The 13,015-nt window shown below is 34.5% G+C and overlaps 1 protein-coding gene across 1 annotated transcript in view; it reads right to left on the bottom strand.

The window, feature by feature from the left end:
• The window catches only part of LOC124154155 (RNA polymerase II-associated protein 1), a 39,168-nt gene that overhangs the window by 13,819 nt on the left and 12,334 nt on the right, over positions 1-13,015 (bottom strand). The window contains exons 12-19 of the mRNA XM_046527692.1: positions 10,832-10,933; positions 8,505-8,651; positions 8,199-8,328; positions 7,889-8,073; positions 6,648-6,843; positions 5,217-5,357; positions 4,279-4,412; positions 749-877 (exon numbers count right to left, since the gene is read on the bottom strand). Coding sequence (XP_046383648.1) covers positions 749-877; positions 4,279-4,412; positions 5,217-5,357; positions 6,648-6,843; positions 7,889-8,073; positions 8,199-8,328; positions 8,505-8,651; positions 10,832-10,933 — 1,164 coding nt within the window. The remainder of the gene's footprint in view (positions 1-748; positions 878-4,278; positions 4,413-5,216; positions 5,358-6,647; positions 6,844-7,888; positions 8,074-8,198; positions 8,329-8,504; positions 8,652-10,831; positions 10,934-13,015) is intronic.

The following is a 13,015-nucleotide window of genomic DNA, read 5'->3' as shown; positions in this document are numbered from 1 at the left end:
AGCAACTCAACTCAATTTTAATAAAGAGCAAGCAGCAGTTTGCAGTCAAATCTCAGAAAATACATAGATGGCACCATTAAAGCTTAATTTTTTTCCTATTACCCATAGTGCCATTAAGTTAATTTTTTGCAAAGTATTTAATTTAATTTTTGCATTCACTGTTCATAAACCATAATTCTTGCATTAAACCGGCCTTAAGTAAGAGGGAATGAGATGTGAAAGAGAATGAAAGAAATTTAAGGATTCATCCTTGCTTTGGAACGCATGGAACATCACAGCTCTATCAACAACCATAGTTGTCTCTCTTGCCATTAACATGTCCATACATTTGCACCCCAACTTGATGCCTCTCACTGCATTGGGCTTGCAAGTGCTCTAATGAGTTGCCAACATTTTTTATACCAGACATGACTCATCATTTCATCAACTGGTTAAATATTCTTCATCTCTTCATATAGGTACCATAACGAATGTCCAGCACACCAAAAGTGCTAAAAGTAACACAACTTATCCATGAAATGTTTCATGAACATATTCCTACCTGCAACAGTCACTTACTACCAAATTACACCCTTAATTTCAAGAACCGGCAATAAAAACCTATCGAGGATTACACATTCGTAAGTGACATGGATACAAAAAAGATAAAAAATGCCTAAATACATAAAAGCATCTAATATTGAACATAAAATAAAAAAAGGATAATCCAGCTTTTAGCTGCAACTGGCACAGTGCCCACTCTACTTACTTTTTAAGAGCCTCCTGAAGTAAAACAACTCTTGGTTGTTCTATTACTTGCCCAGTGGCTGATGGCAATGGTTTGTTCAAATTATCAAGTGACAAGAAGTCCATCATGGCAGATAACTGAGAAGAATTCCTATAATTCAACACAATTTTAATTATTTGTTACAAAATTGAATTCCATTTGACTAAATTCAATGAAATGAGTAATGACCATGAGAATTGTTTATACAAACATGTTAACAAGAATATTTTAAATTTAAGGATGGCAGATTCCAAACTTCGTTATGATACTTTTGCTGGCCGCAGCACCACCGAACATGTGAGGCTACTGGCATTATACTCTAACTCTCAGCTGAAGACAAATACAGCCAGCTGATACTTAAATAATGACTGTGTTACATGGAAAATAATGTTTATTTTATGTGGTAAAAAGATATGGAAGATATCCTTCCAGATAACTTCCTAATCTCATACATGTCTTACAGCAGGGAAACAGCAGTGAAGATAGAGTGATCAGCTGTATGACCTACAATTTGTGATCTTTTCCATCAAAGATAAAGTATGTATAGCTAAATATATGATGGTAATGAAAGTACAGAAAATGATATTAGCTGGAGTACAGCTATCTATAAGAATATTTATTTCACTTCATTCAGTCACGACGAATAGAGCTGGTAGGGTAGGGCTTTAGCATTTAGGGTTTGTGAAATCACAGTTCTTTGTAATTATTGATGATACCTGTACTAATTAACCCATTACCGGCCGAGTAAAGAAATACTTGAAAATATATAATTTTTTCTCTTCATTTTACCTAGTAACATGCTAAATAAGGTAAATTGAAAATATGGGCCTTCAAAAAAATTTGCTTATGGTAAAAAAAAAATGTTGCGTTTTCGCAACGTTGGCCGAATCCGATATCTGTATGCAGTTATGCAACCCGCATTACAATACATTGCCGTCTCATAGGAATATGCTGATTTTACTGTCGGATATAATCCTTTTTATGCCACGCATATGACAAATATCGTCATATTGGATAAATAAATTCCTTAGATATTATGTTTCCAACGAGATGTTGTTGTTATTTGACCTAAATCCACTATAAAATAGACATGCTTTACGGTTTGAAAGAAATAAGTCAAAGCGAAAATTTTCTCAGAAGAGCATGTATTTCACATTTTTTCATTGACTTTAATTTTATCATTGCAGATTGAATTACAACAATTAATGGCTAATTATGAAATACTCAAGCATTTTGGGTGCAATGGAACATAAAATTTCGTACATTCATACATGGTTTGGTTTTTACAGTGTTTCGGCAACTACTGAATTTTTTTTAACTCTATGGCCAAATTCGTCCCTTCATGCTTCACGAATCTGCAATGAATTATATGGCCTAACTTTTTCTATGTTTATGGACGCGAATTGTATAGGGGTACGTCATCTATTGACTGATTCACTTCACTTTCTAGATGCGTCCCTGCTAGATACGATTTGAAGTCTACCAGTGAAATTTACTTCCGTTGCATAACCTGTACAATCTACTGGCATTAGTGCAAACGCTGTCCAGTTAGTTGATAAGCTAGGACCTTTTTTCCCCTGAATTCTAGTGCGGTAATTTGCATTTGCATTATCAAGTAGGTCCACACCTCCCATGTATTTACTATATTCCCCAATAACACGAATAGTATTTTCTTTTATTAACATAGAATAGTATGTGAAATAGTATTTTCTTATTTCTGCTGAAACTTTTCCCTGTGCCAAATGGAAGCGAAAAACTTGTATTGCTGTCTACAGGGACAATCTATTTATCATTCCATCGAACAGCACTAAGACCTTCGGCTTTATCAAATGTTTGTTTTCATGTTCCTCTCGGTTTTACGTCGATGGTTTTATTATATTCTATCAGACACTCTTCCGTTATACGTATTTACTCGTATTTTCATGGATGGCTCCAGTGACAAATAATCCTTTTTCTTTCAAAACAATAAATAGTCTCCAAGATGAAAAGAAGTTATCGAAAAACATACGATGATTCGAGGGATCAGGGATAACCTTGACAAATTCCAGAATAACACTTGCTTCCAAGCCTAAATTTCGATAGAAGCAATTTTATATCGCCTGGTTGAACCCTAAAACCGTCTGAATAACATAAGCACCAAAGTTAAAAGCAAAATCTTAATGGCTTGTTTTAAAAGAACATTTATGCACTGTAGTGACCAAAGTAAGGTACCATTTGCACATTATTTCAAAATTTATGCGCAAATATTCCGAATTGTTATAATTTTTTATTCAAGTCGTCAAATTGAGGTCATAATTTACAAATCTGTCATTTTTGTCCAGACAGGAATTGTCTGAAAAGTGTAGATTATTTTTTAGTAATCTAAATATGTCTTGGTTCAATCATTTCCGAACCCAATCTACGCCTTATCGTCTTCATTCACCCAATATCTTGTTGTGGAAGTCGGTGATAGTCGCTGAATCGTGAAGTAAGGAAGGATTAATTCGGATTGAAAGTACAAAGTTTTGTGTTCCATTGCACCCGGAACGCTTTCATGTAATTCATAAATAGTCATTATTTGTTGTAATTCAATCTTTTGTGATAAAAATGTCAATTAAAAACTGGAAAATACGTTATCTTCTGTAAAAATATTCACTTTGACTCATTTCTTTCAAGCCGTAATGCATCTCAATTTTATATTGGATTTAGGTAAAATAATGCAGCATCTCATTGGAAATATAATATATAAGAATTTTAATAATCAAATATGACGATATCTATCTAATACGAGGCATAAAAATGTGTAGGATTATATCTGACAGTAAAAACGGCATATTCCTACGAGACGAAAATATGTGATAATGCGGGTTGCATAACTGCCTATAGATATCGGATTCGGCCAACGTTGCGAAAACGCAACATTATTTTCCGGATCTGATTTTCGCTTAATGTTGACTCCCTGACGAAATATAAGCTTTAATATCTATTAATTGAAATTTCTACGTACACATGGACGAATAAAAAACTTAATTAAGGGAATAGTTACTCTTAGGAAAAATTATTTATCTTGCTTAACAGGAGACTCGAAAATTGACACATTTTGAGTATTTTTATAAATATCGAAATACTTATTAAATGTCATTTTAATCACACTAAAAATCAGTTTAAACTTATTTTTATCGAAAAAAGCGATTTCTACATGAATACAATTCAATTGAAACATTTTTTTGCATTTCTCAATAATGTTGCGTTTTCGCAACGTTGGCCGTAAATGGGTTAAGAGAGCTTATTTATAAAAACTAGGAAATTTGACAAAAATAAATATTTAATAATGTTAACATATTTTTAGTAAAAATATAAAAAGAACCTTGATTACTTTTTCTTGATTAAACCCCAACTTACACATTAATACAGTGGAATGAGAACCAATTTTGGCCCAATAAGGGGGATTTCAACAACTTAACATACTCCTGACTTGGCCACTGCTACATAGCGTATGAGATACTACATAGCTGGTAATAGTACACACTTACCCAAAAAAAGACGGCTCAAAGATGACCTCATCAAATATCCTAGCTTTAAGCAGTACATCATCGGATGATAACAGAGGAACCACAGCAAGGGCAACTGAATGATACTTCACTTGTTCCACATCCTTAATGTACTCCTAGGAGCAGAAGAAAGTACATATCTCAAATACCTCAGTATATGCAATATTCAGAAACAAGTTATTTCACTTTTTTCTCTATTAGATCCAAACAAAAATGCTAGCAATGTCTTGGAAAGAGAAGAAGCACCATATCCCTCAGCAACTTAACATATTTGTCACCTCTATAATTTCTGATAGAGCTGTGAAAATCTCGAAAACCAAGCCTATATGTAGTTATTCTTGAGATAGTTTGAGATCTCTGTTGTAGATGACATAATATCATTGTCATGATTTCAATTTCTTGCAATAATATGCGATGTAATAATTCGTAATAATTACAAGTGTAAATGTGAAAATTTCATGATGTAATATCGCAAAATATCACGAAATCTAGACCTATAATTGGGAATATAGCACATCCTTTGCCTCAGCAGAGGGCCTAATATCAATGGACACATAAAATTTTTAATGTATGAAGGTACCTAAGTAAATTCTGGCACTAGAAAACACCCACTATAACCTTTGATTTTCATGAAAATTTAAACTTATGCATTTCAAAATCATTGATGCCTCCAGTGCGCAATGAAAACTATTTAAAATAATACATGACGTTATTCCACACGTTCTTTTCATTTCACCACTATGAAATGCAAATTATGCTCAAGTAATCTTTTCAGACATGGTAATGACCAAATATTTTCCTTCTGAGACTTCTGGCCCTCCGATTCTAAGCGCAAGAACCGGTAGAACAAAGATCCGAAGAACCAAACCAACCCAAGCCTTCAAACAATAATAACTTTATTCAGCTAAAAATTAACTCACCTTTCTGGCAGCCAGTTGGACCACAGAAGATATGAAATGAATTTCAAACCGTCCAAACCAATCACAATTCAATTCTTTAGACTTAGCAATATTGCTTACGTAGTCTAATAGACTGGTATTTTGTAAGAAACAGGACAAAATCTGAAAATATTAAAAGAAATTATAGGTAATTACTCACATCCTATGGCAAATTCAAAAGAAGAAATATGAGAAAATATATAATGAAGCGAAGCCATAAGCAGATTTAGGGGTAGAGGGGGGGAGACACTGGGGCACATGCCCCCCCAGATGCTGAAAACATGGGCAAGACTTTTAATATGGTTATCATTACGTTCGTTTCATTTTGTGTAATACGGAGCCTCAATCATTTCACTTAACATCAATAACTTTCATATCAAAATAAAGAGAATATTTTCTACAGTAATTGCTGAATGTTGTTTTTAGTCTCAAATATGAGAAGACCTGTCACACCCTTATGCTCCCCCAGAAAAAATCCTGGATCCAACTCTGCATGTAGGAAGAGAAAAAGATAATTCACTCTAAGGACACATACATCAAACTTTTATGCGTGAAAATGAAGAGAATTCATGATTGCTACAAAATTAACATGCAGCATGATTGGTAATATCCGAGTGTGGGCTGAGACAGAGGAGTATTACATGTTTTAATCTATAAAACCAATGCAATAGCAAAAAGGTAGAATCATTTCAATTGGGAAGATGGCTACAAGTTGAACAGAGTTTGGTAAGGGTTCCTGGCCCCTTTCAAAGCCCAAAAGTCTTCTGGCCAAAATTTACATTGGCAAAAAATGGGGAAACAAAAATTTCTTCCCATATCCCAAAAGGAACATAAGTAATTAATCTGAATTACTTAGGGTAAATTCAGAATTGGATAATCAAAAAGATAACTCCAATACTGAATAACCCACAATCACTGGCCTTAGGGATACAAGGTAAGATTTTTTTAGATAACTGTATCAGATACATTTTTAAGATAAAGAATTCATCACACGCATTGTACCCAAAGTGTAAGTTCCTCTACTTCACACTGCCATTCGCAACAGCCAACCTAAAAGGTGTTTAAGTTGAAATTTTGGGCATTCTTGAATTTTTCCACTGGGCATGAATGCTGGTATCTCGGAAAGTACGTAAGTCAGGTGTTCTTAAGTTGAGGACTTCATGTACAAAGGTATATTTTCTAATAGAAGCAATCATAGGAATTAAACCTTAGGGAGATAATAAATAACCAAAGGCATGACAGAAAACTATTTGGAGGTACATATGTAGCCAGACATTAGATAATAGATGCGATACGCAATAGATGGCTCTAATATTGTGATTCCAATACTGCTTTCAAAATGTGAGCATCATTAGGTAAAAATTTTTAATGAGCCTCAAAGAAGAAATCAAGTGGAAACACTTTTAAGCATACCTGAGATGAAGGTGTAGATTTAACAGCCAAGGTGGACAAGAGAAAGTTTGCCAGAGGGAGCAGCAGAGGCAGAGGCCCCGTGGTCCGCAAAATGGGAGTAATTTCCCCACGCCACCTCACCCCTCCAGCCGATGGCAGTGCTGGCGGATCTCTAACCACTCTCGTCCACTCAGTTGGTCGCAAAGATGAATGACTCCTGGAATGAATCAGCTTATTAAACACTCTCAGTGATTCGATCAAAAAACTGGTTTGGATAGGTGAGGGTAGACCTCAACCCAGAGTAATCCATGGGTGCATAAGTTTCACAAATTCACAGTAGCAATTGTAGTGAGCTCACTAACAGCCAGTCTTCATCTTCTCCTTCAGTTACACTGGAAATATTACACTTATTGAGCCATTCGCCAGATTAGTGTCTTCAAATGCACAATCAAATGGGCTGAATAGGTGGTCTAGGAACTCACAAGCAGCTGGTCCATTACCAGGGTGTACATTAAAATATCCTGGTTCAATGCTGAGGGTTGTCATCATCATTCACAGAAGGAGGGCAGCTTATTTCCTTCAGCCACCTTACACTTCAAGGATTTTATTATGGGGGAGTAAGAAGACTTCACCCAGGATTTGAACATGGTATCCTTCAATCAGTCTCCAAGCACCTTAACTCACCAAGTCACATTGGCCAGCTTGTGTCAAAAGGGTATTAGAGCTAAGAATCAGTATCCATTGCTAACAGTTGAGATTTTTTTTACATTTTTCAGAATAAACAATCGCCAAACAGATGCCTGAATCATTTTCTCACAAGGTAAGGTATCAGAATCTCCAAACAGTCCAAACCTTGATCTATTCCATGAATTACACAATATGTTTTTATTTTTTTATGTATAGGATTATACAATATAGGATTTTCCCCAATTATGCAGTCAACATTGATTCCCATTACCCTATGCAGCAAGAAAAAACAAAATACTTTGAAAGATCATAACACCAATGCCTTAATGTCACATCAAGCAAGCATACAAGCAAAACTTCTGAGAAATTAGGGTTTGAGCAAAAAGTGAAGGGCTGAATCACCAGAGTTTCATGATCCTAAGTATGAAATAATTAAAATGATCAGTCTTCTCTTCTAAATTCATTCATCAGAATTATGGCCATGGCATGACTCAGAAAAATGTTTTGCTAATAAATATTTCTCATTATAAATTAATACATTATTATTTTTTTTAAAGTAAGCAACACCATCATACCATAATCTCTGCAAGAGCACTTGGAAATTCTTGCTTCCCATGAACTTGACAATGCACTCTTCAAGCACACAATTGACACAGTCATGTAACTCCAGCACAAATCCTGACTTTGTACCATTACCAAGCCTAGAGAAGGCTGTTGATAAGAAACTGAGAGCTGCTCCTAACAACTTGAGGGCTGAGAACTGAAAAAAAAATTATACCAACAAACATTTTCTTCTTGGAACAAGACTGTTAATACATACTTCATAAAACAACTGTTCCAAACAAAATCAAAAGGTACTTATAAGATAAAAATTTTTTATCATACCTTAGGTACTTCACTCATTCTAATAATCTCAGTGAACCACTTTCTTATACATAACAGCAACGGATTCAAGATAACAGATATGATCTGACCTCCAACAGGAAGGCAATTTGATGACGGATTCAGAATAACCCTGTGTAAATAAAAGCAAAGTTTTCATCAGCAAACAAGGAGAATATCAGCATGATTATTTTGGTCAATATATATGGTACTGATCTATTCTTTCTGTAGTTTCTAATGTTCTCTGTAAATAGTAAGCAATTTTGTAAGAATCCATGGTAAAAAATTAAATAAAAGAAAAAAATTTACCCATCATCCGATACTGTCAATGAAGACTCTAGCAGCCCCAATAAAGCAGCTGCAAACTCATGATCAAAGCATTTGGATGCTGCTTCAATTTCCATAGAGACACACTCATGGTAGCGAAGTTGATTCATCAGCAAAGGAGAAAATCCCCTGCAAGGATATAATTCATTACTGAGGGTATTTTAAGCATAATTTTAAACATAATTCTATTCCTAATAAACAAACTTACTACACAACTCAGCAGTCATCATTATGCAGTCCTAAAAAATAGGTGATCAGCCAGTTTCTATTGATAGCGTAATTAATGGAAAACAATTACTATATTGTGCCAAACCAAAGCTCAAGATAAGATTACTACCACAGGAGATAGATAAGAACTGCTAATTTGGGAAATACATTTTTTTGTCATTGTAACTTTTGTTTCTTGAATTAACACTAGAATAACCGAGGTAAGCTGCATTCCTATAATGACCGCCAGCGGTCAATTGACTGTTCGCCCTTTTCTTGCGCACTTTCATTCGTTTTCCCTCCATATTTTTACCTAAGGAGTATAGAAGTGTTCTTATTATCTTTAAAGTTTAGATGTAGTGTTAGGGAAATAATTTAACTTTGCAAAAAATATTAATTACACCAAATCAAATTATTTTAAAATAAAAATGTGCCTAGTTAAAAAATATAGTTAAAAAATAATATGTCATGCGTTTTGAAACACAAGTAGCATTTCGAAACACGTTATTTGCTGTAGCTTTCTTCGTTAAAAACATATATCAGAGAAAAAAGAATAAAAAAGACAGCAATGAAATGAACTACTACATATTAGGTCTCTAGGTATATATTTCTTCACTCTTTTAGCACATCAGCAAATTTGCTGATTACATTCACAGCGTTCACACATGTATTTGAGAGACAAACATCAGCGTTAAAATGAAACAATTTTCCTGGAAAATCGAAAAGCATTGATTTTTGTGCATGTAAATAAAAAAAACCTGGGATTTTTCTGGGTCAGAAACGTGGTGCAAAGAAGATGAAGAATGCCAATATTGGTGCTTCTGAAGATGCCTAGAGGAATCCAGGTGAAATTGTTGTCACCTTATGACAAACAACGCGGTGAAAACCCACAAAATCTATGAACCAGGAACGCCACGGTAGACTAAGATACAATAAAAGAGACAGCACTAAGATAAAGTGACCGAAAATGTGGAAAGAGATCCGTATTTGAATACCAAGGACATAGAAAAGAACGCTTTCGGAACGTGTCATTATGCATTTCATTTTATCGATCCTCTGAGTCTCAGACTAAACTTAAGCATCTTAGTAAGACATCTTTTAGAGGTCAAGTGCAACGGGACAATGAGACTGACATAGGGACGGTCAATTGACCGCTTGCGGCCATTCTAGGTAAAAGCTGACATTTCTCTGGACATGAATTTTTTACCCCACAAAAAACTTCATTTTCAGGTTATTTGTTCGAAAATATTAAAAGTAAAAAAAACCTCCGCATTATTGATCGGAAAATAATTAAATGGTGTAAGAAAGAAAAACGCGAACAGCCAGTTGACCACCCCCGATCATTCTAGGGTTAAAACACTGAGACATCCGTGAAAATGGATTTAGTTTTGACAGTTTCACTTTAAAACTACACAATGGTATGGTTAAAGAAAATTTGGTGATGTTACTATGTGGGTGATTTAATAAGTCCGTGAGTTTTCCCAGCAAAAAAATGTATTATTTCAGTAGTTGCAGGGGGCTAAATCTGGAGACTAAGAGGAATGGGATTGCCAAATTTATATATTTTTGCCATGGTGACTACAACATGCTGGCATTTTCCTTTGACCAACTAACTGCAAATCTTTGGAATACTACACAGCATTACTGCATACCTGGTGGGTGAGTATTGGTTCTGCAGCCATGGTACAGGTCTTTAATTTTAAACATCATGCTATTGACTCAAAATGGTTTAAATTTCAAAAAATGTTTATTTTAAGCTTTGATTGTGCATATCTCTTCCAAATTCATAAGCTGTGAATAAGATAGACCTTAAGCATATAATGTTCATAATGTTATGGAAATGTAAGTATGAGAACATTGTGAATGTTACTAAAAAATTTCATGCTTGTGAAAACCACCATTTCCAAAATACCTGATACTTACTTAGCGGCTTTTTCAACTTGTTTCATTTATCAGCTAGTATTTTTATTTTCGGAGGCAAATATGTTTGCCAATTTTTGTCAAAATCTCAGAGGCCAAGGATTGACTCAAGTAAACAGTGGCATCGGATGACCCGATTGGAAATACACATTCTAAAGAACACCAAAAGTACAAATACTTACAGAAAGTTATCAGCTGTCAGTCCATACCGAAGAAGTATTTGCCATAAGTAATATCCCTCCAAGGCAATAGTTAATGTTTCTCCTTTCGGCAGCGAAGATTCACTGATGAAGACAAAAAATATTGAACACTGTTAGACTAACCATATCAAAATAATGACCTGCAGCTTAGGTACTCTCTATTTTGCATTTTACCATAGTAACTGAAAGCCCAAAATTCCCAAATAGATATACATACATTAATATGCACACTAAGCTTAAAGTTAACTCTCGATTATACGAAATCCACAGGACCAGAAAATTGGCACTTCGTAATATCAAGTTTGGTAATTTTGAACCTTTTTAATAAGTCCGGAAAAAATGTTTGCTTTTGTTCCAACCTTTCTTTTTTTGCTTTTAGTGGCCAGTTTTAAACGCTTTCGGTGGTTATTTACAATAGAATTTCTAAAAATGCTTTGTGTTATTGATTTCATGCTGTGAAATATTGCTAAAAAATCATATGACCCTCAACTTCCCATTCTTTAAAGTTAAATATCAAAAATCTCAGTGCCAATGAAATTCCCGTCCATTTTAAAAAACGTATTCAAATAACGAATCGAAAATTTTTCTACACGAATTTCATCTTAGAAATTTGTGGCCAGTAGTGAAAAGCAACTATTATATATGCATAAGATAGATGTTTGTTTCCAACACCTAGGAAATTTTAACAGCAGTTAGCCTAACCACCATTTATGTCGCCCTCTATCGCTCAGTAACAAGAAAAAAACAAGGGTCTTAGCTCGTTTCTAAAATAACCTTCTTAGGTTAATATTTGCAGTTCCTTCCATATTGTCAGGTGAATGTATGATCTTTTTGATTAGTCATTTTCATTATGATTCAGTTACAATCATAAATTACCCAGGATATGACTTTCTAATGGAAAATATTAGAAGTAAATTCTTTTCGGGCTCTCTGTCCGGGAGCCATGCTCTATCATCTTTGCCGGCGCTAAAATGGAAGACTTTTTATTCATCATCAAGGCCATTCATTCTGAGTGTGAGGTGCCAGATTCATATAGTATGTCTGTCTTCTTTTATGCCGACAGGAGTAAGGTTCCTACTGGAGAAAGGCAGGAGAAGCATCTTCCATTATCGAGGAAATAAAGAGAGAAACGTTATTATGTATGTATCTACATTCAATTTTTTCCTAAATCATACATGTTATCATTTCTCGACATATTTAGGTGAAGTATTGGTTCACTTGCGTGAATTCCCAAAAATGAAACCCCAAAACATGTATCTTAACGTCATTTAGTTTTCCTGTTATTTCTCCATCGTATTGAAAGTTACGCAAGGTATCATTTACACAGAAAAAAGATTTTCTAAGTTTTAGAACTAAAAATTAGTCGTGCCATAAATATAAATAAATAGCAGCGTAGAAAAGATGAAGCAAATAACAAATTTTGATTCTGACAAGCCTGCAGAGAAGAAGAGAGACAATTTTGTAAATGCAGCACCACTTACCCGGTAGGTATCAACGGCCTCGATTAGGATGGTACAGTCTTCAAATTGAAATGCCGGCAGAGAGGTAGATGAAACACCTTACCCGGACAGAAACCCAAGAAGAATTTGATTCGATCATTAATTAGTTTTTTCTTCCTTCCGTGCAAATATGTATTTATTTCCATTTACGGCACATCTATTTCTAACACTAAAACTAAAAAATCTTTTCCCAATATCAACTTTATAAAGCATCATTTTTAAATACGGTCAAGAATGAAACCCGAAAACTAATGAAGGCTGACATATTAAGGTATCATTTTCAAGAGTTCACAAAAGTATGCCAACATTTCAACATTACAAATCTACGCAACATTTACAAAATAATGAGCCAAAAACACGACATATTTCTGGAATTTAATTTTGTTAATCGTGTTTATAGTAGTTTAATAAAACTAAAAAATAAGCTAATAATTTCAGATTGACATCAGGTTTTTGCCCAATCTTTACAAATATTAAGAATATTGCCAATTTTTTAATTCCATGGAGATAAAATAATTCATTTTAAAAAATTGGTGTTTCATTTAGTTTTCCCAAAATGCGACTCGTGCTCCCTAACTTGGCTAAAATGATTATGGTCAATTACAGGATTATTGAGGCAGGTAGCCCAGCCGTGTCTTTGGGTGAACGGATTGGAAGGAGATGCTAA

The sequence above is a fragment of the Ischnura elegans genome, chromosome 2, assembly GCF_921293095.1.
Source record: "Ischnura elegans chromosome 2, ioIscEleg1.1, whole genome shotgun sequence".
In the NCBI taxonomy this organism is placed as follows: Eukaryota; Metazoa; Arthropoda; class Insecta; order Odonata; family Coenagrionidae; genus Ischnura; species Ischnura elegans.
The sequence above is the reverse complement of the archived record's forward strand: the minus strand, read 5'-3'. Positions and strand labels throughout refer to the sequence as shown.